The 24499-nt window shown below is 42.6% G+C and overlaps 2 protein-coding genes across 7 annotated transcripts; both read left to right on the forward strand.

Moving 5' to 3' along the window:
* Positions 1 to 60: 60 nt before the first annotated feature.
* On the forward strand, positions 61 to 19584 carry LOC121682333 (dihydroxyacetone phosphate acyltransferase-like). 6 transcript variants are annotated; one of them, XM_042062438.1, is made up of 15 exons: positions 61 to 194; positions 9547 to 9735; positions 9841 to 10017; positions 10341 to 10470; positions 10706 to 10833; positions 11429 to 11504; positions 11600 to 11751; positions 12000 to 12130; positions 14235 to 14458; positions 15324 to 15581; positions 15836 to 15915; positions 16068 to 16208; positions 18175 to 18274; positions 18829 to 18922; positions 19013 to 19584. In XM_042062438.1, the coding sequence occupies exons 1-15, from the start codon at positions 183 to 185 to the stop codon at positions 19098 to 19100; spliced, it is 1980 nt and encodes a 659-aa protein (XP_041918372.1). In that variant the 5' UTR covers positions 61 to 182; the 3' UTR covers positions 19101 to 19584. The 6 variants fall into 6 exon arrangements, 4 of the variants coding, with proteins under 4 accessions (XP_041918372.1, XP_041918373.1, XP_041918374.1 ...); XM_042062439.1 differs by having other exon boundaries at positions 12066 to 12130; XR_006022523.1 differs by lacking the exons at positions 18829 to 18922; positions 19013 to 19584 and adding an exon at positions 16762 to 17542 and having other exon boundaries at positions 18175 to 18258.
* Positions 19585 to 19764: 180 nt separating this feature from the next.
* zmp:0000001138 (uncharacterized protein LOC100002901 homolog) lies at positions 19765 to 23817 on the forward strand. The gene is made up of 4 exons (XM_042062445.1): positions 19765 to 20263; positions 21557 to 21832; positions 22058 to 22339; positions 22584 to 23817. The coding sequence occupies exons 1-4, from the start codon at positions 20194 to 20196 to the stop codon at positions 22709 to 22711; spliced, it is 756 nt and encodes a 251-aa protein (XP_041918379.1). The 5' UTR covers positions 19765 to 20193; the 3' UTR covers positions 22712 to 23817.
* The last annotated feature ends 682 nt before the right edge of the window (positions 23818 to 24499 follow it).

The following is a 24499-nucleotide window of genomic DNA, read 5'->3' on the forward strand; positions in this document are numbered from 1 at the left end:
ACCTACTGTACACTGGCTGACTAAGCTACCGAAAAAATGGATTAGCCTACTGAGATAAAACCGGTCATTTGTTATAGAAATAGGAGGAGGTAGGCTATAGCGTAGTTTTTATCTGCCTCGAGTCGCAGCTGCACCGTCTCCTGGCTGATCAAGGCGTTTCTGCACCGGCTCGTCCTTTTAGAATGGAGACTCTGGTATGGATAGTTCACTTATTCTTTCTCTTTTTTCTTTCTCTTTTTTATGTTTCTTTTTAGCCTACAGATACGAAACCAAAGCCTGACATTTTTCACTTTTGCTTATCTTGACTATTCTGCTCCTTTTAATAGAGAATATTTTATATTTGACTCAACTCTTCCGTAATTTACACTATATAAAAATGGGCCAGTGGAACAGGAAATGAGGCCAAAACAAACTTGTTATCTCAAAATGGTAGCTGATCATACTCATGTTTGGTGGTAATGGTGCTAGTACTGCCCCATTAAAGTCGATGTCAATGATGAAGTATCATTTGCCCATATTTCTTTAAATTGCATGCAAGGAATAGCCCCATTGGTTCCCGGGTAAACGTTAGGCTAATTCGTTTGATTATTTTGGTTGGCTGAGCCATGGACGGATTATGAGCCATTGGGCCCCTGGGCACAGACATGAAAAGGGCCTCCCCTGCCCACCTCACAAAGTTAGAACATTTACATGAAGCAGTCACTTTTCATCCAGTGACTTACATATTTCAATTCTATTACCAGGGACTACTCTGACTACAGAGCAACTTTGGGTTACTTTGGGTCATCTCCGTATCTAGTTCATATTGCTGTTAATTTTTAACATGTTTTGATTGGGACATCATGTTCTCCAAAAAGAACACTCAATGATCGCTAAGGCTTCTGATAAGCCTGCACAGGATTATCAGGGGAATGATAAACTTCAGCGGGAAAAACTTGAAATGTGGCTAATTACTTAGTCAGCATACTATCTCACAATGAAAATGAAAGTAGGATGCAACACGAGATAGTCTAACGCTAACCTGCACAGGCAACACACAATAAGGGCATGTCACTGCTATGTTACTTGCGGTACCAAATGATAACAACTCTGTACAACATTGCTGCGACGCTGCAAAGATGTGACCAGAAGATAATGTTGCGGTGACTTTCACTCTCTGCCAATGTCGCTGCAATGTCATGTGTTTGCTGAGGTGTTCTGCCAAAGACATTACACATACATGTTAAACCAAACACACACAAGAGTAAAATCTACTATCCAATGTACAATGTACATTTTTTTGAGAGTAAGAAAAAAATAAAACAAGGGGCACAGAATCTCCCAGCAGAAAGCTTCATCAAAGCAAGGATATGGGCAAGACCTTGACCAACAGATATTCCAGACTCAAAATCTGCTGATTTTGACTGATGTAAACCTAACTTCCTTGGCAAAGCTAATTACAAAAAGGACCTTGCAACTTTGAAACCATAAAGGTCTCTAAGACATATAACAATAAGCAATAAAGATAGCATGTTTCAAATGATGTGACACAACCAATATTAGCCAGTTCAGAGAGCAAACAGGTTATTAAAGGTGGGAATGAGAAAGCTAGAAAATGGATAGAAGAAACTGTGAGAGGACGAGGATGAGTGCGTATGCAAGGCGGAGGAGGAGGAGGAAGAACGAGCTACTATGATAGAACATGTTTTCATTCATCAAAACAGAGGCTTGAACTTCAGGGGCCCCTGGACCTGGGCCCGCTAGGCCCATTCAGTAATCCATCCCCTGGGCTGAGCGCCCTAGACTTCAAAACTGTACCAAAGTAGGCCTACCAAAGCTAATGTTAGTTGAGTATTTTTAGCAATAGCATATTGGGTCTTGAAATATTCACAAGAATCCATAGAAATTGCCATTTGATCCAATATTAGTTATGCAGATGTATAGTCCACCAATTGTATTGAAACAGAAATTGTAAGGGACCGTTAGGTATTTATGGAATGGACCACCGGAGGAAAATAGGGGAGGGTCATGTCTTTTTATTCTTTGTTGAGGGGAGGGTCACCCAACTTTTTTTAGTCTGGGAGGGTCACCTAACTTTTGTATTCATGAAAACAGCAAAATTTGGGCCGTCGCCCAGGGCCTTGCGTCTGATGGACCTCGCACCTCGCCAAAGATGACATTAATCGTTTATTCTCAATTAACGCCTATAGCCTAAGAAAAAAGCTTAACTAGCTTAATGTCGATCAGTGATCACCAAATGTCTCTCATATTGTTTCTCATAATCACTAAGAACCTTCAAAAAAGTAAGCATGAAGTCATATTAGGCCTATGAACTTTCTAGGCTGACGTGACAGTGTTTCTTCAATCTCCTTCACTGACGCGTATAGAAAAGGCTTAACGTCCCAAAACAACTCAAATTTCTCTCTCATATTGCTCCCATAGACGGTAAAAGATGATTGCTCCTCATAACCATCTATAAAAATCTAGCGCAAAGTTTTTTTTTCTTTTTGAGCACGTCCGAATCCCAAGACATACAGGTAGCCTACGCACTGGACCTCACCAAATACCAGCTAGTTCAGCTCGCGCTAGCAGATTTGTGTACTATGACAATGGAAAGGAAATGCATGCTTTTAACCAGCAATGCTATAAAATAAATGTTTGCTAAACTTAATGAAAATAGCACGAGGATGTCAGTGAAAACAAATGCATTTCTATGGGCTTGACGTGCTGGAGATAGAACATGAATGCAAAACATTGTTTCCAATCATTTTCTCACTCAGAATGGCAATCGATTTGTTACTTTGTCAGATGACAAAAAAAGCAACCCAGCCAGTTATCAGACAGCGGTGATGTGGCAAGGTCACTCACAGCAGCAGGTGAACTTGAATAAGGACATGGTGTTTTTTTTAGTGTTAGCTGGTTATGGGCTAGTTATAGACCTAGTGAATACTACTGGTCTTCTTCGAGATTTGAGTCGTGCCATGTCACTGCTCATGACATCAATATTTTATTTATAAAGTGACAGAGGAATCCCGGCCAGGTTGTTGCTCAGATAGGGGAGATTCAGGGCTACAGGTATATTTGACATGGTGTTTTGACTAAATGTTTTACTGCATATGCATCAGTAGGTAATGCAAAGTTAAAGTCAGGCACGCATCATACATTATTTTATTATTATTATTATTATTATTATTTTTGTGTGTGTGTGTGTGTGGGGGGGGGGGGGGGGGTTGCTGGGTAGTGTCCCTGTCCCCACCAAAGCTCAGACCAAACCTACAACCTCGACCTCAATAATACAGTAATATTCCAGAGGGGATAAGCTACTGCAAAGATTGAACGAAGCTTCCCGGAGTTTGAAATTGAGATCAGTAATTGGCATCGGGTGAATCAAGCTTTTCTAAGTCGAACAGGCTATTAAAAACTCTTTGCGCACCGCCATGTCACAGGAGAAATAGTGGGCCAGGATATGGTCAGGATATGGCGAGTCAATGTCATTTATTTGTCCAATGTAAGCCTACAGACCAGTTTCCATAGTGCACATCTTATCAATAGTTTGAATGTCGTGTGTGTTTCTGCTCATTGACAAATAGCGTTCAGCACAATGATTCATGCCCAATTAGGCTAATAATTCCCCCTAAATGTTCGCCTTTGTTACACGTTTGGTTTCGTGATGTAGTCTATGATTAACGGCTTATGGCCAAATATGTGACTCCGCTAATGCTATAGGCTATACAATTTCCCCTCTTAAAGACAATGGTGGTGTAGCCTAGCCTTTATTAAAATGCACCGTCAGTAGGCAGGCTACGTGTAAAGTAGGCTATCGCATGCGACGGCCCTGCAGCTCCAGGGTAAAAAGTTACAATCTTAAGGTTACTCACGTAACCCCGGTTCTCTGATAGCATGAGTGAGGTATCTCACTATGGGACACGCCCCCTCGCGAGTTCCCCAGAAGCCATTATTTCATTACGCCAGCCACCATTGGCTGGACGACTGACGTATGCGACGTGGAGGAGGTACTTCCTCCTCCATTATATTCTACGGTGCAACGTCATTGCTTCAGTCTAGCTAACCAACCTCTTCTCGCCACCGGCAAGGAGGGTGGTCTGGTGAGATATCTCACTCATGCTATCAGAGAACCGGGGTTACGTGAGTAACCTTAAGTTCTCTTTCAAGCATTCATTCGTTATCTCACTATGGGATATCGTGACTCCCGGATTGCCAGACAAGCTTGCGATCCCCAACAACATCAGTGCGCCCCCGGCGTCCCAGTGCCTAACACTGAATGTGGCAAAGTCGGGGCAGTGACATCAAGTCTGTAAAACCTGACAAACATTGTCGGGTTTGCCCAACACGCTGCCAAGCATACATCCTCTATGGGGAAGCCCTGAAATAAAGCCCATGATGTCGACATTCCTCGAGTGGAATGGGCTCGTAAACCGACTGGGGGTTGTAACCCCTTAGTCGTATAGGCCAGGGCAATAGCCGCCACAATCCATTGTGATAGACGCTGCTTAGTGAGCGGTCTACCCAAATGTGACTTTGCACAAGACACAAACAGCTGTTCCGTTTTCCTTAACTCCGCTGTTTTGTCTACGTACGCACGCAACGCCCTGACCGGACAGAGCGCATTCAGCCGCTCCTGCTCCGGGGAGGCGAAAGGCGGTGGGTTAAACGCAAATAGTTCAATCGGCCGACACGACAGTGACGGGTTGAAAACCTTCGGAATGAACGCTGGGTTGGGTTTTAATACAACCCTCGAGTCACCCGGGAAAAATTGCATACAGGCTGTATTCACAGATAGGGCATGAATATCGCTTACGCGTTTAGCCGTAGCCAAAGCCACCAACAAAGCCGTCTTGAGTGAGAGCACTTTAAGATCCAACTGTTGCAATGGCTCGAAGGGAGGGCGAGACAGAACATCCAAAACCATCGGCAGATCCCATGAAGGGGCCAGTGGTTTAGAAACCGGGCGGAGGCGTCGAGCCCCTTTCATAAATTGACGTATGAGAGGGTGCTGGCCCGCTGTTTTGTCCCCAAAGCCTACATGGCAGGCCGAGATGGCAGCCAGGTAAACTTTGACAGTGGAGAAGGACTTGTTTTTATCCAGTAAGTCTTGCAGAAACGTAAGGATAACGTCCACAGAGCACTGGAAGGCTATCGTCCCTGTTTTAATACACCAGTCATTAAATACACGCCATTTGCTATCATACAACGTCCTAGTTGATGACGCCCTAGCGCTCTGAATGGTTGCTATGACATTGCAGGGCAGTCCTGCAGCTGTCAGATTCAGCCTTTCACGGGCCAGACCCAGAGGGCCAGGCGCTCTGGATGAGGGTGAAATATTTCCCCGTTCGCTTGGGACAGCAGGTCCCTCCGGGGGGGCAGCGGCCACGGTGGGGAGTGGAGTAACGGGATTATTTCAGCGCGGGGCTACGAGAATGAGTGAGAGGCTCTGTTCCCGCACCCTGGCGAGCGTTGGAGTGATCAGTTCCAACGGAGGGAAGGCATAGAGCAGGACGTGTGGCCATTGGTGTGCCAAAGCATCTATCCCTAACGGGGCTTTCTGATCGCGCAGGGAGAATAACACCGGACATTGCGCATTCTCCTCTTAGGCGAATAAGTCCACTTTCGCTCGAACCGTTCGCAACCAGATTTGAGCCACCACATCACTGTGGAGTTTCCAGTCTCCGTAGCGGGGATTGCCCCTGGATAATAAATCTGCACCCAAATTCAATACACCGGGGACATGTGTGGCTTTCAACGACAGGAGCCGTGTGCTGCTCCATAAGATCAGTCTGTGTGCCAACGTGTGCATATGACGAGACCTCAGTCCCCCCTGCTTGTTGACATAAGCCACCACAGTGGTGTTGTCTGTTCTGACCAAGACATGATGCCCTCTCAGGATGGGCAGAAAATGTCTGAGTGCGAGCCAAACCGCCATCAGTTCTAGACGGTTTATGTGCAAACATTGCATGTGTGAGTCCCACACCCCGTTTATCGACCTGCCCTCGTGAGTAGCTCCCCAGCCGCTCAGCGAGGCATCCGTCGTCACTACTTTCCTGTGTAGGACAGCACCCATCGTAGTTCCCTCTGTGAGGAAGAGTGGGCGTTTCCAGGGCCTTAGCGCAGCGCAGCAGGCTGCTGAGATTGCGACAGGGCGATGGCAGTGACGCGAGGGATTCAATCCCAGAGACGCCACCCATCGCTGAACAGCCCTCATGTATAAACGGCCGAGGGGAATGACCACCAAGGCTGACGCCATGAGGCCCAGGAGTCTGAGGCAGACCCTGAATTTCACAGTAGCCCCCCTGCGGAAAAGCTCGAGGCATGCGTGGAACGCTTTGACTCGTTCCGCTGACAGGCGCGCTCTGAATGAGACGGAGTTTAGAGACAGCCCTATGAAGGTGGTGATCTGACACGGGCGCAGCACGCTTTTCTCCCAGTTTATTCTGAAGCCCAGTAACAACAGGTGCTCCGTTAGGAGAGCCGTGTGCTGCTGCGCTTCCTGGTATGAGTGCGCGGCCACCAGCCAGTCGTCGATAAAAGTAGCCAGACGTAAACCTTTTTCCCGAAGCGGCGCGATAGCCGCTTCGGTGACCTTGACGAAGACTCTGGGGCTGAGCGCAAGGCCAAATGGGAGGGCAAGCCACTCGTAGGCCATACCTCGAAAGGCAAACCTGAGGAACTTTCTGTGGGGCGGATAGATCGGGACGTGTAGGAACGCATCGGTCAGATCCACTGAGGTGAACCAATCGCCCGGGCGCACGAAGCGCATTAATGCGTCGTTGGTTAGCATCCTGAACCTGTACTTTCTTAGGTATCTGTTCAGTGCACGCAGGTCCAATATCGGGCGCAAGCCCCCCCCTTTCTTTGGGACCAGAAAATACCTCGAGTAAAAACCGTGACGGCTTTGCTCGATGGGGACTACCCTGATCGCTTGTTTGTTTAACAGGGAAATTATTTCCCCCTGTAGAACACGGGCAGATTCCCGTTTCTTTCGAAACCGTCCCGTTTCTTTTCCTCACACCGCTTTTGCATAGTGGCCACGGCTGGTCCAAAGAGGCCTTTGGGGTCCACGGGCACATCTAGCAGCTGGGTCTTCTCCTTGTGGGAGAGGCTGGAGAGGTTGAGCCAGCTCTCTCTCTCTTGAGAGACCATGAGGGCCATAGCCCGTCCCGCGTTTGCACCGCACACCTGTGTAGCCGTAGGCAGAGGTCTGTGACCACACACATTTCGTGCCACATAGCTTCACAAGACCTGATGCTAGGGCTCAGTTTCTAAGTCATATCAAGTGACCTAGAGGGCTGAAATGTGGTCAGTTCAGAGATGCTTATTATCTGGCGGAATGAGAAAACAATATTCTAGCCTCTGTAACTCTGTGTAAGAACTAAGAACTCTGTGTAAGAACTAAGAACTCTTAGTGCCCTATTTTAGCATATATACTTGGCAAGACCCACATTATTAGCTCGGAGCTAATAGGCTGGCTCACTATTTAACCAATCATCTCAAAGGGTGAAAGTTAATAATGTGTTATCTGATGCTCCTCTACCGCCCCCCCACCCACCCCCCACCACCCAGGGGTGTTTCTTCCCAGTGCTTCTGTTTGTTTTATACACAAATGACAGCAAGTGCCATTATGAGGGTAGATGTGATAAAGTGTGCAGATGATTTTGTTATCGTGTCCCTGCTTAACGACAGGGAAACTGTCCATGACCCAGTTGTGGATGATCTCAGCAACTTTTGAACATAAATGTGTCCAAACCAATCAAGATGGATATTGATTTTAGGAAGCAGCCCCTCCTTCTCCCCTGCTGTTATAATGGTCAGACTGTTGAAGCTGTTCAAAAATATCAGCAGTAAGGAGAGTAATGGACACACTGACTGAACAACATGGACTGTGCAAAAGCCCATCAGCACATGCAATTGTTTTGGAAATAGAAGTTTTGATATTGACCCCACTTTTATGAGAATGTGTTATTCTTGTGCTATTGTATCTGTTGTAATATTCTCTTTAATTTGCTGGTTTCGGTCACTTACGGTGAAAAAACACATTAGAAGGTATTGGTATTGTGTAGTAAGACTGCAAGAACTGAATTCAAAGACCTCTCCAAACTGTACAATATCTGAACCACATAAAGGCCTAGTCAGTTATTGCTGGCCTAAGCCACTCCAGTGAGTTCAGGCTATTTCCAGCCAAGATGCCGGGCCAACAGATTTAAAAACTGACCCACCACTGTTGCCTTCCTGAACAACATATTGAAATTGTATGTACTTTCTGTTTTTTTTTATTGGGTGTGCTGCAGGGTAGGAATTTCACGGCGGCCACGACGGCCATGGCCGTCGTAGCCCCTTGCGTTGGCCGTGAGGCCCCTTTGAAAATCAGAGGTTTACAGGCCACAGTGGCCTTGGTGCCCCCTTCTTTCAATATTCTGCTTTGCGTCCTAGTAATAGCGATTTTTATTTAGCCTGTGGCCTGTCAAAATAATCTTAGCATTCACAGCGCAAATTAATTTAGTCATTTACGCAGTGGAGAAAGTGGCAGCGCAAGAAAGAAAGTGCGTCCAAATTCACCCATTCTCATGTTGAACTACTCGCGAAGTAGCCTATTCATCACACAGACATCACACGTATCACACGAAAGAGCTTTTTCTCAGCTTTTAAACGAGGTTAGCCGATAATTGCTGTGTTGAACGGTTCGCGAGAAAAGTAAATAACATAATTCAATTTAATCATACATTCTACTGAAGGTTTTGCGTCCCATGATCTCCATACCCATTCATCTCGGTGTAATACTTTACGAACCCTTCTTTTAACACATGACAACCCATAAACAGGAGACCTTACCGAACACAAAGGTGTAAAGCAGTCCCCTGTACAGTTAGCCGTTCCAGAGTAATCCAGTTTTGAATTTGCAGTAAAGTTCGACATACATGGATGTCTCCAAATTTGGGCTTTAAGTTTTACAATGTGTTTAAATTGTTCCACATGATTTCATAACGGGCCAAATACAAAATAAATGTTACAAATATCGCCTATATATTAGTAAATCAGAGGACAGCTGACTAAGAGTTTGTAAAAGTAGCCTTAATGATCACAAAATGCTAAGCATGCATCTAGGCTATTTGAGTTTCTTAAAGCTGAGCTGTGCTTAAATTGTTCAATACATGATTTCATAACAGGCCAAATATAAAATAAATGTTATATATAGCCTAGATATCTGTAAATATTAGATAGTCAGATGATTTACAGTTCTATGTAGTATGTCTCATACAGTGATGCAGGTCTACTGCAGTGAATAGGCTAAATACAACTTTGATAATTTGTATAGCCTACTACTAATAGTTAACTTTGGCCTTGGTGCCCTGACATGTGGCCTTTCTGCCCCCCACCAAATATGCCCAACTGAAGGCCAAGTGGCCTTGCCCCCAGAATGGTGAAATTCCAAGCCTGGTGTGCTGTATGCATTGTTGTTGTTGAGTGTTTTTTTTAATAGTGCAAATAATTGCCCTTCACATCAGGGATAATACACATTACCTCAACCTTGACCTTGATATTCTCCTTACATAGTGTACAGAGAAAACACCTGAACCAGGTGCATTCCTGGATATTCTGGAGGAGAGGAGAAGGACCAGTGACATAAGCCATGCCCTAAGAACCTTTTCTCCCCAGCCTTATAAAGGACATCCACCTATCACAGCTAGTGCTCTAAACCAAGCAGTACTGGACTCGCAGCACTTGCACTCTATTGTAGAGGAGGTAAGAGTATGTGTGTGTGTGTGTGTGTGTGAGGAAGAAAGAGAGACTTAGACTTCTCTATAAATACTCCATCATGAATATACACACAAATAACCATGTGTGTAGATTGCCACAGAAAGTGGAGAACCTGTGGAGGTCATCAGAGAGAAGGCTTCTGGGATACTCAATGAGATGTCACACAATCTGCAGCTCAGCTCTATTCGACTGTTAGGATACACACTCAGCAAGGTGTTCAAAAGAGCCTTCCATACAGTCCTGGTGAATGAGGATGGCCTGAACCAGGTGAGTATCGGCTTCACACCAGTGGTGTAGTATTATAACCTGACTCTCGCCAGATGAATTTCGTTCCACCTAGCTCCACTCATCCATCTGGGATCAATCCATTGAAGTGTTGCTTCAGAAGGCTGGGCCTAATCAAAAAATGCTTGAAATTTAGGGGTGGGGCAAGGGAGTTTCACTTTAACTCTTGTGGGGGGAAGAGGGATCATGGAAAGACTGTGGAGGTTATGGCAGAGAGGGTTAAAGCGTACAGCATAGGGCACCTGTAATTTTGCCTTCTCCATGATGCATTATTTCATCATGTTTTGCTTGTCCATCACTATCAGCTTCGACAGGCCATTCAGGAGCACCCAGTCATCTTGTTGCCCAATCATAGGAGCTATATGGACTTCCTGGTTCTTTCTTACATCATGTTCACCTATGACCTCTCCATGCCTGTCATTGCTGCAGGAATTGGCATGTATCTATTTTAAAAAGTCTCATAGTGTAAATTGTATTGTATATCAGGGACATTTACACCTGCGCCTAATCTAGACCTACCGGTAAACCGGTAAATATTGCTGGCAAAGAAAGTTACATTTTTATTTAGTATTGACCTTGGAACAAGGTTGCCAAGGCATTCATTTACTTTTATATAATTTGTGAATGTCTCTTTTTGTCCAACTGTCTCTCTCGCCATCCTCTCTTTCAGCTCTCATGGACATGATGTTCTTTGCTCCATTACTGCGGCGTTCTGGAGCATTTTTTATCCGTCGGGCAATCAGGGCAGATAAGCTCTACTGGGCAGTGCTGTCAGAGTATGTCAGAACCATTGTGAGGGTATGAATATTTGACCATCCATCTCAGCATCTATTTTATTCACTGTGAATCAATACTAAGAGCCTGTAATCAGCCTTTTCCATACGAGTCAGTCTTGTTCCAAAAGGTATTACTGTTTATACTATTTTTTATATATTTTTATATTTTATTTGCACTATTAAGGCATTCCACTTGAAGACAAAACAAAATAGATCCACTTGAAATATGTTAGTAGATGTGCATTCACTTCACACCTTTAAGAGTTTAAAAAAAGTTTTATCTTCTGCTTGTTAGTTGATTCTTTTTTACTGTGATAAATTCATCTTTGCCAGGGCTGTAGTGGAGGCTAAACGCGAGTAAACAGTTTATCCACCTCGGAAATTTCAGAAATAGCGTTGTGTATTCACCAATTACAACTTTTAACATTAAAAAATCACACTGTATTATCCACATTCACAATATGTACAATCACCAACACTCTTTTTTTAAAAATCTGATACACCGCATGGTGCAGTCCACAATACCGTGATCACATAATTCATAGTTTACCCACCTCTTATTTTACTACACCCCTGATCTTCGCAGTAAAATATATGGAACCTAACTGTCTTCACAGACTGGTTATGCCCCTGTGGAGTTCTACATTGAAGGATATCGGAGTCGAACACTGAAGTCTCTGAATCCCAAATTGGGTAAGACATGGGATGGATTATAGTAGATTTGTGATATGGACAGATCTCTTGGTTTTCTCAGATCTCTCTCTCTCTCTTTGTGTGTTTGTGTGTAGGTATGATTCACATGGTTCTGGAGCCTTTTTTTAATGGTGAGGTGGATGACATCAGCCTGGTGCCAATCAGCATCAGTTATGATCGGGTAATTGAAGAGTCTCTACTGGCCCATGAACTGCTGGGATTTCCCAAACCAAAAGAGTCCACTATGGTATGTTTGGATTCTTAAACCAACCTCAGTTTGGTATAGCTAATCAGGTGAACATGTGACAACCTTAAATTCTGGCATGTTATGTCTGTGATTATTGTCAGTCTGAACACATACCCCTCTGATACATATATTTAATTGAAGATTCATATTCATGTTTGGAGGATGTTGATACTAGTCTGTCAGAATATGGTTAAACTAATGTAAATGTGGTCATATATTAATCTGTTGTCTGTCTTGTGTTTAACCAGGGTCTCCTAAAAGCTTGGAATGTTCTGGCAAATGATAACGGCTCCATGCATGTGTGTTTTGGTCAGCCCATCTCTGTCAGAGAGCTTGCTAAGGGGAGGATCAACTTTTCGCAGCATAACCAAGTACCCAGGTGTGGACTGCTACCCCTATCAATCACTGCCTTCTTAAAGTACAGAGCTCCATCTCTCTGGAGTACCATTTTAAAGGACATCCATCAGTTTCTATTTAGCTTTACTGGGCATAACATGGCCTTGGTACTTGGAGTGTACCAAGTAAGTGTGCATGTCTGGTAACAACTAGTTTACATTTTGGTACAGAATGTTCAGCACCAACAGTCCCGGTCGTGCCGTTTCGCACTCTACAAAGAAATCAGGATTTGACTACTGCAACACGCTTCTGACAGGGCTCCCAGCATGCGCAGTGAAACACCTTCAGATGATCCAGAAAGCGGTGGCGCTACTGGTCGACCAACCCAAAAGGGCACATGTTACCCCACTGCTCATCCAACTACACTGGCTGTGTATGGCCGCCCGCATCAAATTCAAGTCTCTAACGCTTGCCTAGTCTCCAGTTTTGCTCCCACCTACTTGAATGTCCTCGTACAGGCATATGCTACCTCTCAACCGTTGCGCTCCTCAGACGAATCACATCTAGCTCTGCCACCGATACGCTTAGGCCAATCCAAACTTTTCTCATCTGTTGTTCCTCGCTGGTGGAACGTGTTATCAGTTCCTACTAGGGCAGGGACATCCCTCTCCATCTTCAAAAAAAAAACTCCTGAAGAAAAGACCCAGCTCTTCAGAGAATAGCTCCTCTCATAGCACTACAGCCACTGACAAAAGTATTGGCATCCCTTTAGAAATGTTGGTTTTTAAACAAAATACAATTTTTGAGAACAAACAAACCAGGACCATTTCAGTAGCTCAACACAACTAAAACAACAATTGGTTTCCCCAAAATTCAACACAAAATATCACCAAAATGCTGCGGGAAGTGAATACTGTCAAACTGACACGGTCAAAAGTCTTGGCACCCTTCACAAAAAGTGTCTTTTGCACTGATAAAAGCACACTTTTCATTGTTTAAATCCAGTGCTAAGGTAGTCAGACGTCAGTTCTGGTAGCATTCCTGACAAATGTCAGTCCATTTGTCAGTTGTAAGTTGCTTTGGTTAAAAGTGCGTCAGCCAAATGTAATGTACAGTAATGTAATGTAATGTAAAAAAACAGTAACAAAGTAACAGCACATTGTAAACCCAAACAGTCAAACTAACTTGAAATAATGATTTAAATCAACTTAATAATCGTTGAAAAACAAAACTAACTTATAGCTAACAAACTAACTCAAAAACTCAAGCAACTGTTTTGAGTGTAATGTGACTCCCATGATCTTTTGCACCAACATTCAAATCGTCAAACTGTGTTTTAATAGTTTTTATGTTTTACTAATGCTAGTTGCACTAAAACACCAATATAATTTGGTAAATGTGTCAGGTTCTGTTTTGACATGTATGCTTTATTCCCACCATAGGTGGGTCACGCTAATAACACTCAATCAAACAAAAGATTTAGGTTAACATAACTAAGTTACTCTGAGGAATTTATCTTCATTATCCTTTGCTAAACACATTGAAATAATCAAATGTAGTTGTAAGGGTGTGCATTTGACAGTATTAGCTGCACTAAAATACTCATGCAATGTTGAACATGAGTTGTGTCTCTATAGTGAACTAGAGTAAATAGTGCAGGTGGTGGATAGATGCAGTTAAATGTTGGTGAATGCTGGTAAATGGGGTATGGTCAGGGTAACCATTTTGGAGAAGTCCTTTAATATAATAAAATTATGAGACTTACTTGACTCTTTATATGATTTCTCTGTGCTCTCTATGTGAAATTGATTACTTAGTCAAATAGCATTGATTAGCACACCTGTAAATGTCACACAGTTTAGGCTTTATTGCCGAACTGTGTTGTACATCTATGTCCTCCCTGCTGATGGCAGTTCAATGTACTGCTGTCTGATTGTTGTCTGATTGCTGGCTTTCCTTCAAGAGCTGCCTAAAACCATATCTAGAATGAGATATATCACATTTTTTTCACCTCTCAAGCTCACAGTCTGTACCTCTCTTTTCCTATCCACTTTCTTTCCCTTTCTCTTAAACACACCCTCCTTTCTCTTAAACACACCCTCCTTTCTCTTAAACACACCCTCCTTTCTAATCTCGGAATCTCCCAGAGAAATGCCTCAGAATCCCAGTGAGGAGACTCAGGAGTTTGTGAGCGTCATGGGCCATGGAGTGGTGCGTCTGCAGGAGAGAGGCATGGTCATCAGCCCCTGGAGCCTCATGGCCACCATCCTGCTCCAGAGCCCTGAGGGCCTAGGCTTGGACACCCTCACCCAGCGCACCACCTGGCTGCGGGATATCGTTCTGGACTGGGATATCGTTCTGGACTGGCCTGGTAAGAGAAAAATGAGATAAAAATGAGTTCATCACGAAATGCACTTAGTGCATTCTGTTCCTTTTCTTTATGACATGTAATGATATTTGTTGTCCAAAACAAAATGAACATGACACAACCAAGTTTACTGTAACTGCATTTACTTAATCCATTTACTCATTTGCTATGCACTCGATTGTGACCCACCTGGATAATAAGATTAGCTATGCCAGACTGTGTTTTATTGACTACAGCTCAGCTTTTAATACTATCAGCCCCACTAAACTCAGAAGCAAACTACATAACCTGGGTCTGTCTCCTGCGCTATGTAACTGGATACTGAGCCTCCTTACTGGCAGGCTCCAGCATATTCACCTTGGAAACCACTCCTCTGGCACCCAAAACTACAACACTAGAACACCTCAAGGCTAGCTACTCAGCGGTATGCTGAACACTACACTCACACATGACGGTGTTGCTGCCAAGCCCAGGAGATGGTTGTGGACCAAGTTGCTTTCTATACACATTATGTCAAGATCTAAAGTGTTAATATGTTACAGCTGGCAAAGACAGCCAACCAGAGAATGCGCTTCCTGGCATGACTAGAGATTTGGCATGCCACCACAAGCATGCTAACCTGCTGCATAGCTGTGTGGTTTAGCAACAGCACAGCACACAACAGGAAGGCACTTCAGAGAGTGGCACTTGAGAGCCAATTCTCATATCCGCCTGTGCCATCAGAACAGCAACACCCCCCCTCCCCCCTCATCAACTGCTCTTTGCAAGCTACAGACTGGACTTTACACACGCCCACACTATGCTGAACTAATGCACCAATCTCTTATCCTCTTCTCTTTTGCTGCCTTTCCTTTATCACTCCCTTCAGCACAGGTTTCTGATGAGGAAGTGATATCATCCAACATATCCCGCCACCGGTCGATGGTTTGCTGTGAGGGGGGCCGAGTGCTTCTGATAGAGGAGCAGGGTCCTGATGGGGAGGAATCCATCACTCCAGAGACTGCCGTGTTCAGGCGTGCGTCCATCATGCTCATGTGTGTCTCCTACAGGAACCAGGCACTGCACATCTTTGTGCGGCCTGCCCTGGTTGCTCTCGCTATAGCAACCACTTCCAGCACCAAAAAGGGTGAGTGAGTAGCCCAGGACACATACACGTAACAGTGAGGTAGAATACTGTAGTTTGGTGTATAATAGAGGTTCATTACACATTCATTAACTATATTACACACTGTACATGTATTATAGCATGACGTTTAGAGACGCACTTACACTGTATTTTACAGCAGAGAGAAAATTACACCCTTATTTGATTACAAACAAGCATGAGACAATGCTCAAACAAAACATTCAACACAACTACCATTGTTTCTTTCTTCGCAGAGGATGTCTTCACACACTTCAAATTTCTACAGGAGCTTTTCTCCAATGAGTTTGTCTTTGTGCCTGGAATGGCTACTGAGGTAAGGAGTTGCATCTCTTGAGTTATGTTTCCTGGACCTGATCACTGCAACCAAAACAGACGTTTGAAACACTGTTATAGTGACCAATACTGTATAATAGCACTATTAAAATCTGAAGTTCCAATTTCCATTTTATGCTGTCTCTACTGAAGGACTTTAAGGAGGGTTGTTCGCTGCTGGTGAAGTGTGGCGTACTTCAGGCTTCAGATCAAGAGCTTGTTGTGATAGAACATGGTACAGACACAGCTTCCTTTCTTAGGGCCATCCTCCAGCCATTCTTAGAAACATATCAGGTAATGGTGTCCCAAATCCTGCACCTAAAAAGCTTGTCATACATTTTTTTGGATGTGAATTAACAATTAACAAGCCGTTAAAGTGTAACTCCGGAGTAAAAACTACCTAGGGTCTATTTACGGTATTTAAAAACTTCAAACTTTTGATTGAGAGCAAAATTACATTAATTGGTGGCGTTTTGAGCAAGACCGTTTATCACGTTTATCACTCAGCATTATCACTGAATGGGCTTACAGTGATGCTAACAGGGCAAGGTGCCACTATACTATTTTATACCGCTAACAATGCTCAAAATATTATAAAATTTCTGTGGTAGTATTGTGAGGGTTTCTACAGACAAACCAAAGTATTTCAGTTCTTCAAATCTGGCTAAACGTAAGGTATGTTTGTATTGAATTCAGACTGATCTGCGCAGTGTTGCAAGGTTGAATGTGCCTGCTGATTTGATAATACCGGACCAGGAAGCCATACAATTTTCTTCCTACAGATACAGGTCTTGTCATAACCTCTCTGTACACTTTTTAAGTGTACAATACTTCGTTTTGTATTTAGAAACCCTTACTACACTACCACAGAAGTATAATTATCTATTTCGACCTCCCGCTGACCGTCACCACGGTTTACACATTCAATGATGCCATCCTTCTACCTATCCTCAAGACCATTAAATCAACAAAGTCATGTGACTGACCTGGAGGCCGTCCCGCAGTAATATAATGCATCCAGGGACACGCCTCTTCCTTTTTGCCTTTCATCGCCTCATCTGAGACCGGTGAGTGTGATTTCCTTAGAAGCCAGTAATCCACCACGTTATTGTGCAAGTGCCTTGTGTCCCTGAGGATTTAAACTGGTTTTCGCTTTGACATTCGTTCTAGCGAGGGATCTATATCCCCCATTTTCGCTGTACGCAGCTGTTGAATTGGTTGCTATGTTCCTTTCCTAGCTACGTTCACGAATAGGATTGGATGTTATTTTCTCCCTTGGGGCCGATGATTCAGTGTTAACTCATTGTGTGCAGCTGGGCTAGGTTACATAGGGAGCCATTTGCAGCAATAATGCAGTGGTATTAAGTATCTGTTACCATCTGACAATACTATGGCGCCAAACACTTGCCCCATTTGCGGCACTATCATGGACGTGCGTGATGTACGTGGACGTGGACGATGGACGTGCATGATGTGCTCCATGTATGGACAAAGTGCATCTCATGGAAGATGTGGAATGCCCATGTCCGGCTGATTGGTTTGCCATTTGAGGAGTGTGCTCAGTGGTCTGGCCTGGGTGAACATCCCCATGCAGTGACTGATCTTCTCCCACCTATGATAGAGAGCAGGTAAGTATCCATGATCATCACTCACGCAAACAGCATTGCGAGCACTCCCATGGGCATAAGAGGAAGAGAATCAGCCCCTCTCTCTAGGGAATTAGTAGAGGCCTATCTGAGGCCTGACAGACGTCAAAGGCAATCGCTAAACGTATCCAAACCGCCATTTTTTAATAATGCTCAAAACACAGAGGTGACCGTAAGGTACAGACTTGTAAAACAGTTTTTAATAATCTCCCGGTACACTTGCTAAGTTCTTGATGCTTCGTTTTATGTGTAGGGACCCTATTCATACCACTGCAGAAGTGTGGTGCTATTTTGAGCATTATTAGTGGTTACAAAATGGCCGTTTGGATACGTTTAGCGATTGGCTAGCTCTCGAGGAGGTGTTCGACTTTCATTCGTTGTCATGGTGAAAAAGACCCTGGGTTCAAATTACTCCGGAATAACTCTTTAACAATGAACAAGCTGGCAAATGTTGCTCATTTCCATGTTACAATGTGTAAATATGTTATAGTGTATTTTATAGCCAATTGTTGATCTCGGCTGAAATGTAACGTCTCCTAATTGCCACTTATGACTGAAACTCTGTGGTAGATGGTGAATAACTGTGAGACTGTGCTCTGCTCTCCTCTGAACAGGTGGTTTTCCGTCATATGACTGAGGATGGTGTTGTGGTATTTGCCGAGAAACAGTACATACCTGCGGTCCGTTCTTACTGTCTGAAACTCATCCTTGCTGGTAAGAACTTCAGAACACTTGTTCCACATGACTCGCTGCTCACAGTTGGGTCAGCATTGGGTCTGAGTTGGCTTGTCATGTCAACTTGCAGCTTGGCTGGCCAGAGTCGGCTGTCCATATGTGACCTGATCTGGCAAAATGAGTCTGAAGTCGCACATTTAAATTTTTGAGATTCAGTTCGAATTACTTCGAAAACAATTGAAAATATTGATTTTTCATTTTTGGTGTATGAAAGAAGAAGCATTCAAAATTAATTTCATAGTAAAGATAAGAATGAAAGGTTAAAAAAAAATATTATTCAGGTGGGCAAATCCTACCTGTACTGCCTGTAACCTGTAACTTCAAACATGATTTCCTCAGTTTTTCAATCGGAAAAGATGGCAGGAGGCCATAATTCAAAATGTTGTATCTTGACAACAATTCAAGACTTTGACCAGGATATCATTTTAAAGCTTATCATGTCCTCAATTTTGAATTGTGTGTCACTGTGACTCATTTTGCCAGATCAGGTCACATATGACGTGATGTAAAGTTACTTTTAATGTTCCACCCAGGTGAACTCCAGACGTATGAGGCTTTGTCCTCGGACATGCAAAAGAATGTCCTCTACACACTGGTGAGGATGACCGCTGTAACTAAAACAAAAGTGTAAGTTTTCTCTATTTTCCCAATTGCATCATTCTACTACAAGATCTAAGGTGTGGTGGCATAGACTAAAATTGTGTCCTACTGTTTCAGAGGTGACCAGAACGAGTTTAGAGTCGACAAAGCTGCCATCCAGAGAATTGCAGACATTTTGGGATCCATTGGGAGCCATGTGGTGTAATCGTGTGCCCTTATCATTATTTTCTGTACTTTTTCAGTGTTTATTACTTTATTCCAAATCTTACATGTTTACATGGATGGTGTGGGTCATGCAGTTGACACTTGGCTCACTTACCGATTTTACACTTCGCATTTTGAACTTAGGGCCCTCTGTGTATTCTGTACTGTTTATCAAATGTATATGCCAAATATACAAATATATGTATAGTCATTCTCTTAGAGTAATGAAAGGTGCAGGGAGAGGATTTAGGCTTAATCAAACTATCTGATGATGATATTTGTTGTTTATAACCACTCTCACCTAAATGTGTCAGGACAAAGGAGTTAAGAATGAAACTGTTCTTCCCTTTTGGCTGCATTTCCTGAGGTTTTTTTTATGGGTTTGCGGGTTTTCCTAGAATGTGTGTGTGTGTGTGAGAGAGAGAGAGATAGAGAGAGGTGCAGATCCCTGAACCCTACTGTATATGTTGATAGGGCTAATGAAATAAAAATTAAATTAATTGTTTGACAAGAAGTATACAGTTTAACATACAGAAATTACACTAAATGTAATAGTATCATTCTAGCATTGTATTAATGGCTACATATAGGGAAGTCAATAAATTATTTCATGGTCAGATATGTAAGTAGGCTATAATGGTTGCGCTATTGGTCCTATGACAGGCTGTAATATACCAGTCTAACCGCACGCTCGGAATGGGAAATTATAGTTTTGAGTAATTATGTATAGGCTATGTTATTCAAGAATTAAACTAAAGTAATGAGCCTTAATGTTCACAACAATTCAAACTAAACTGAGAGACAGTTATTTGAGCTAGATTAAACAAAACTCGTCCGCAAAATAAGCTTTAACATATCTGTAGCCTACGTTTCCTGTTGTCAACTAGACTACAGTATAAAGCTGTGTAGGCTAAAGAAAAGCTTGAATTCGTGTCATCACAAGTTGATGATGCAAATTCAAGCGTTTCTTTATAGCCTAGCCCTTAGCCATCTCAAAATCGAAACCAAAATTCATGTTTGTCACGCTGCTGTCAAGAAGTTGCGAATAGGCTGCCTGTACGCAGTTAGTCTGTTACATTAGAGAAAGAAGGAAGATGGGTAGCATTCTCGCACTAAATCTGTTGGTTTCACTGTTGCAGTTTTCACAAAATATGGCATGGACAGGTAAGGCTTCTGAAAACCTAACATAGAGTGATACCATGGAGGTCATGAATGCCAATTTTAGTTATGAGTGAGGTGAACATCGTCGTTTCACAGAAAAGTGATTGTGAAATGGGCAGACATTTAGAGCTGTAGCCTACTGAATCCTTGTAGCCTATTCATCTAAATATATGAATAAAACTTTTATGGCACAGATCCACTAAACATTAGACGTCTGATGGACATGCAGATCATGTATTTATTGCGTCCGTCGGTCCAGGACGCTATTTTGACGTCTATAACCATGACAAGATTTGGACGTCAATAGGACTATACAACCTATTTAGGACGTTATACAGAGGTCCTGTGGATGTCAATACTGGACGTCGGGGAAAAAAAGACGTCATCTGTCGTTACAATCTGCACCTGAAATTGGACGTCCAAAATAGGTCTCTTCGCAGTGGGGACCTAGCCTGCCAGTGTTGTGCCAGTTCACAGCTTTTCTGAACTAGTTCAAGTTCAGTACATGCTCAAAGTGAACAGTTCACGTTCAAAGTTCACCATGTCTGTCTTTAGCAGGGCTGTAGTAGGCTACTCAAGTCTGGTGTTGGAGACGTTTTTTTTTTTTTTTTTTAATGGACTCGGACCAAATATTTTAGTTGAGTCCAGCGGGCTTAAACATACATTTTTTCTCTAAATAATATATCTAAAACATCATTGATTTGCCTTCCAAAACTCATCTTTTATATAGAAATGCTATAACAGTAGGCTATAGGCATAACCTAATAAAATCACAGAACATTTGTACATAGGTAAGTAAGTGGTGTATAGAATAATTAAAAAAAAATGGTCTCTGTCTCAACTCTCTCATTTTGGACTCTTGACTCGACTTGGACTCAAACCTCTTTTGAATTGGTCTTGATGACTAGTCCCGGTCTTGGACTCGTAATCATACCGGAAAACTGAAAACCAACTTAAAACTGGTTGGTGTAGTTTTACAAGTTGCTGAAAAAAATATTGTGCGTTAAACTATGTATCTCAGGACCATCAAAAAAAGTTCCATTAGGGTGATTCAGCTATAAAAGAATGAAACGTTTTTCTATTGCCAAAAAAGTGGTTTATTGTGGGGAGGAAATATTCAGTAGGCCTAATCCAAATAAACGTAAAATAGCCAAGGACAAACTTGTTTTTACACTATGTTACTTACACAGAATAGGCAAACTGATTATGCACATTTTTTGCCATTATTTGTCTAACATTTGGACAGTTTGTTTTTTCCAAGTAAAATTTTGATGGATGCACACGATGTCTATGCAGATTACAAAGCCGTCAGCATCCTCGCCTATACCAGGTTGACTAGCAGGGACTCCGTGGAACAAGGAGTACTCGTCCTCGTGAATGAGGCTGTGTTTGCATACTTTAACGCCACTGAGAAAACCTTCCTGCTTCGGTCTACTGCGATGGCAGGCTTTTCTGTACTGGAAGCAGAAGAACGTATGTATTGTGTGTCTGAGGTCATCAACGCCTTTCCACGCCAACAAGACTATCTGGACAAGTTGATCAAGCAGACTAATGGTGCCAAGCCGCCTAAACGTTGAGTACAATTTCAATGTTGGTTATCCTACCATCTTGAGCTTGAAATCTGTTACTGTCTGTTGGTGGACTACTTAGTGCAGACAAGGATCTGTTGTACCTTGTGTTCTCGTTAATAAAGTCTCTGTAGTCAGAATTCAGTCAGGGAAGCGTGAATCAAAGATTGTGTTTACATCTTTAAGGCAAAGAGTCTAACTTACTTATTTTTTCTCTTCCTGCAAACAGTGAGCCCTTCAGTTAATGTATACAGCCATTTTCCTGCAATGCCAGGAAGTCCTAACTACCTCTACTGCTATGCCACTGGCTTCTACCCTGGAGATATAGAGATCAGCTTTGTTCTCAATGGACGTCCATTCCCTGGTCCTACAGAGTCTTCTGATTTAGTGTATGGGGAGGACTGGACCTTCAGAGTGTTTAAATATATCAGCATCCTCCCCCTACCCGGAGAGGTGTATGAGTGCTTTGTCAACCACAGCAGCCTCGCTCAACCTAAAATAACTGTCTGGCGTGAGTATATCCCACTTGTTACACTGTAATTCTAAAGATGGCACCATCACACAGCTGAAATAAGTACAGGGTAGCACGATAGTTTATTTGCATTCGAATGGTAAAAATGTTAAATGTCTGTGACAACCATTGAATACCATATTGTTGAAATTATCAAGACAATATTTGTTATTGTGATCTCTCTTTCTTTCTCTTTCACATACCACACACATACGCACACACACACACTTATGTATATATACAGGGCCAGAAGTGTCAAAGACGATTGGGGCATCCGTTTGGTTGACCGCTGTGGTGGCTGCAGCTTGTGGGGGAGCATTGGGCTGCTTCATGTCTGTGTTTGTATGGAGACAGAGAAATGTTACAAAGTAGGAAAAAACATTGATATTACTTATATTATCTTGTTTTTTCCAAACCTTTCTACTTTTTTGTCATAAGTAATCAAAACAGCAAAACTATGGTTAATGATTAAAGGCTAATGGAACTGGTGTGTGACATAAAGATTTCAGCTTTTCAGATTTTTCCGGTTGTGAGGTAAGGTGATCAGATGTTGATACATAGCATATTGGATGTCAAATAGATCTCCCACATTTTTCTGTCAACAAAATAACTTAAAAACAAAGCAACACAAAGATGTACTTCAGTTTGGAAAGTCCATTACAAATAGCACATTCCCAGGTTGTGTGGCAAACATGAAATTAAAGGATTTAGTGACATCTACCTGTGAGGTTGCACCCAACTGAATACATCTTATTTTCCATTTCCAAATGAGTAGAAGCTATGGTGACTGCCAGATGCCATATAAAATGTGAAGGTAGCTGCTCAACTTTCGGTGCAGAGGTATCACTAAAACAAAAAAATAAAATTCCCGAACCGGTTAATAGCATTCTATGTCAGCTGCGGGACATACAAATAAGTAGGCTGATCATTAGGACCTTAAAATTATATTGTTAACATCATTTTCAAGTCTCTTTCCTGTCATCAAACATGAAATATGTGAGCGGCATAACTAATTCTGACATGCCTACATTGTTTTCAGTATTATACATGAATTAAGACAAGGACAATTTCTGCCATGTCGTTTATTGGCAAACAACTGAACACATATCCATTATACTGTACTTCTTAGCTCAATTGGTGCAAGTGACAAATAGGGCAGGCTACATACTGTAGCTGTCATTGAGAACTTCAATTGACCAAACCTGATCAGGGCCCAATCAGTGCATTTCTTTCTCTTATGTCATTGTGGTAGAAATTTTGGATTAATAACAAATCTTATGCAATAGAAGTGATTACTAATACGTTTATATTAGAAGTGAATACTAATCTACATAGAGGTGATTAACATTAGCCTACATGTTCATATATTATGTGTATGCTTTTCTATACATTCGATACTGTGCATCAACTTTGCTTTGTCATTTGCTCTCTCCATGTCTCGACTTTCTAATAAAGGTCATGCGACCCTTTTGCCACGAGTTAAAGATCTCAATACAAATGTCAAGTTTTTGCCTGCAGTGGCAGTTCTAGGATTTTTCTGAGACAGGGGCCACATCATACACTGAGGGGCCAAGAACCGGTCAACATTCATACACAGAAAATCCCTTGTTCAGTAATGCAGTGGTGTAGTCTATGTGATATGTAGGACTTTACGCAGTATACCCACTTAAAAAAGCATCACCATCTCAGTAATACCCACTTAAAATAGACAAGGATAGGTATTAATATTTGGGGTTGATCACAGTATACCCACTACAGCTAACTAGACTACACCACAGCAGTAAGGTGCATACATTTCACAAACACACACACACACACACACACAGCATGTGAGCAACAACTACTACATCATATTTACACCATTTTTTTAATAATAATTTTTACAATGGTCTGATTTGGAATGGTCTTTGAAGCCACCATTTTGCTTCCAGTTAGAGCCTGATTCTGATTTGAAGACTGACGATGGGGCATTTGGAAGCGAAAAAATTACGGAAGGGGTACCAAAACACTAAAGATGGAATATTCCTACCATTTGAGGTCTTTGTATCAGAAGTCATTGAGTGGCCTCTTCCTATTTCCGTGCTGCATCTTGCGGAATAACTTTAGTAGAGGTTGCACAGAACCATCTGCTCTAGAATGGGAAATGTCTGGAGAGAAGAA

Source organism: Alosa sapidissima, chromosome 14 (assembly GCF_018492685.1).
Source record: "Alosa sapidissima isolate fAloSap1 chromosome 14, fAloSap1.pri, whole genome shotgun sequence".
In the NCBI taxonomy this organism is placed as follows: domain Eukaryota; kingdom Metazoa; phylum Chordata; class Actinopteri; order Clupeiformes; family Clupeidae; genus Alosa; species Alosa sapidissima.

Bases quoted from the DNA above. Each gene is read 5' to 3' on its own strand.
- zmp:0000001138 (XM_042062445.1), top strand. From the start codon at position 20,194: ATGGGTAGCATTCTCGCACTAAATCTGTTGGTTTCACTGTTGCAGTTT. The intron at 20,264-21,556 runs GTAAGGCTTCTG...ATGTCTATGCAG, and splicing joins ACAAAATATGGCATGGACAG to ATTACAAAGCCGTCAGCATC. The intron at 22,340-22,583 runs GTGAGTATATCC...GTATATATACAG, and splicing joins ACCTAAAATAACTGTCTGGC to GGCCAGAAGTGTCAAAGACG.
- LOC121682333 (XM_042062438.1), top strand. The intron at 15,582-15,835 runs GTGAGTGAGTAG...CTTTCTTCGCAG, and splicing joins CACTTCCAGCACCAAAAAGG to AGGATGTCTTCACACACTTC. The intron at 15,916-16,067 runs GTAAGGAGTTGC...TCTCTACTGAAG, and splicing joins TGCCTGGAATGGCTACTGAG to GACTTTAAGGAGGGTTGTTC.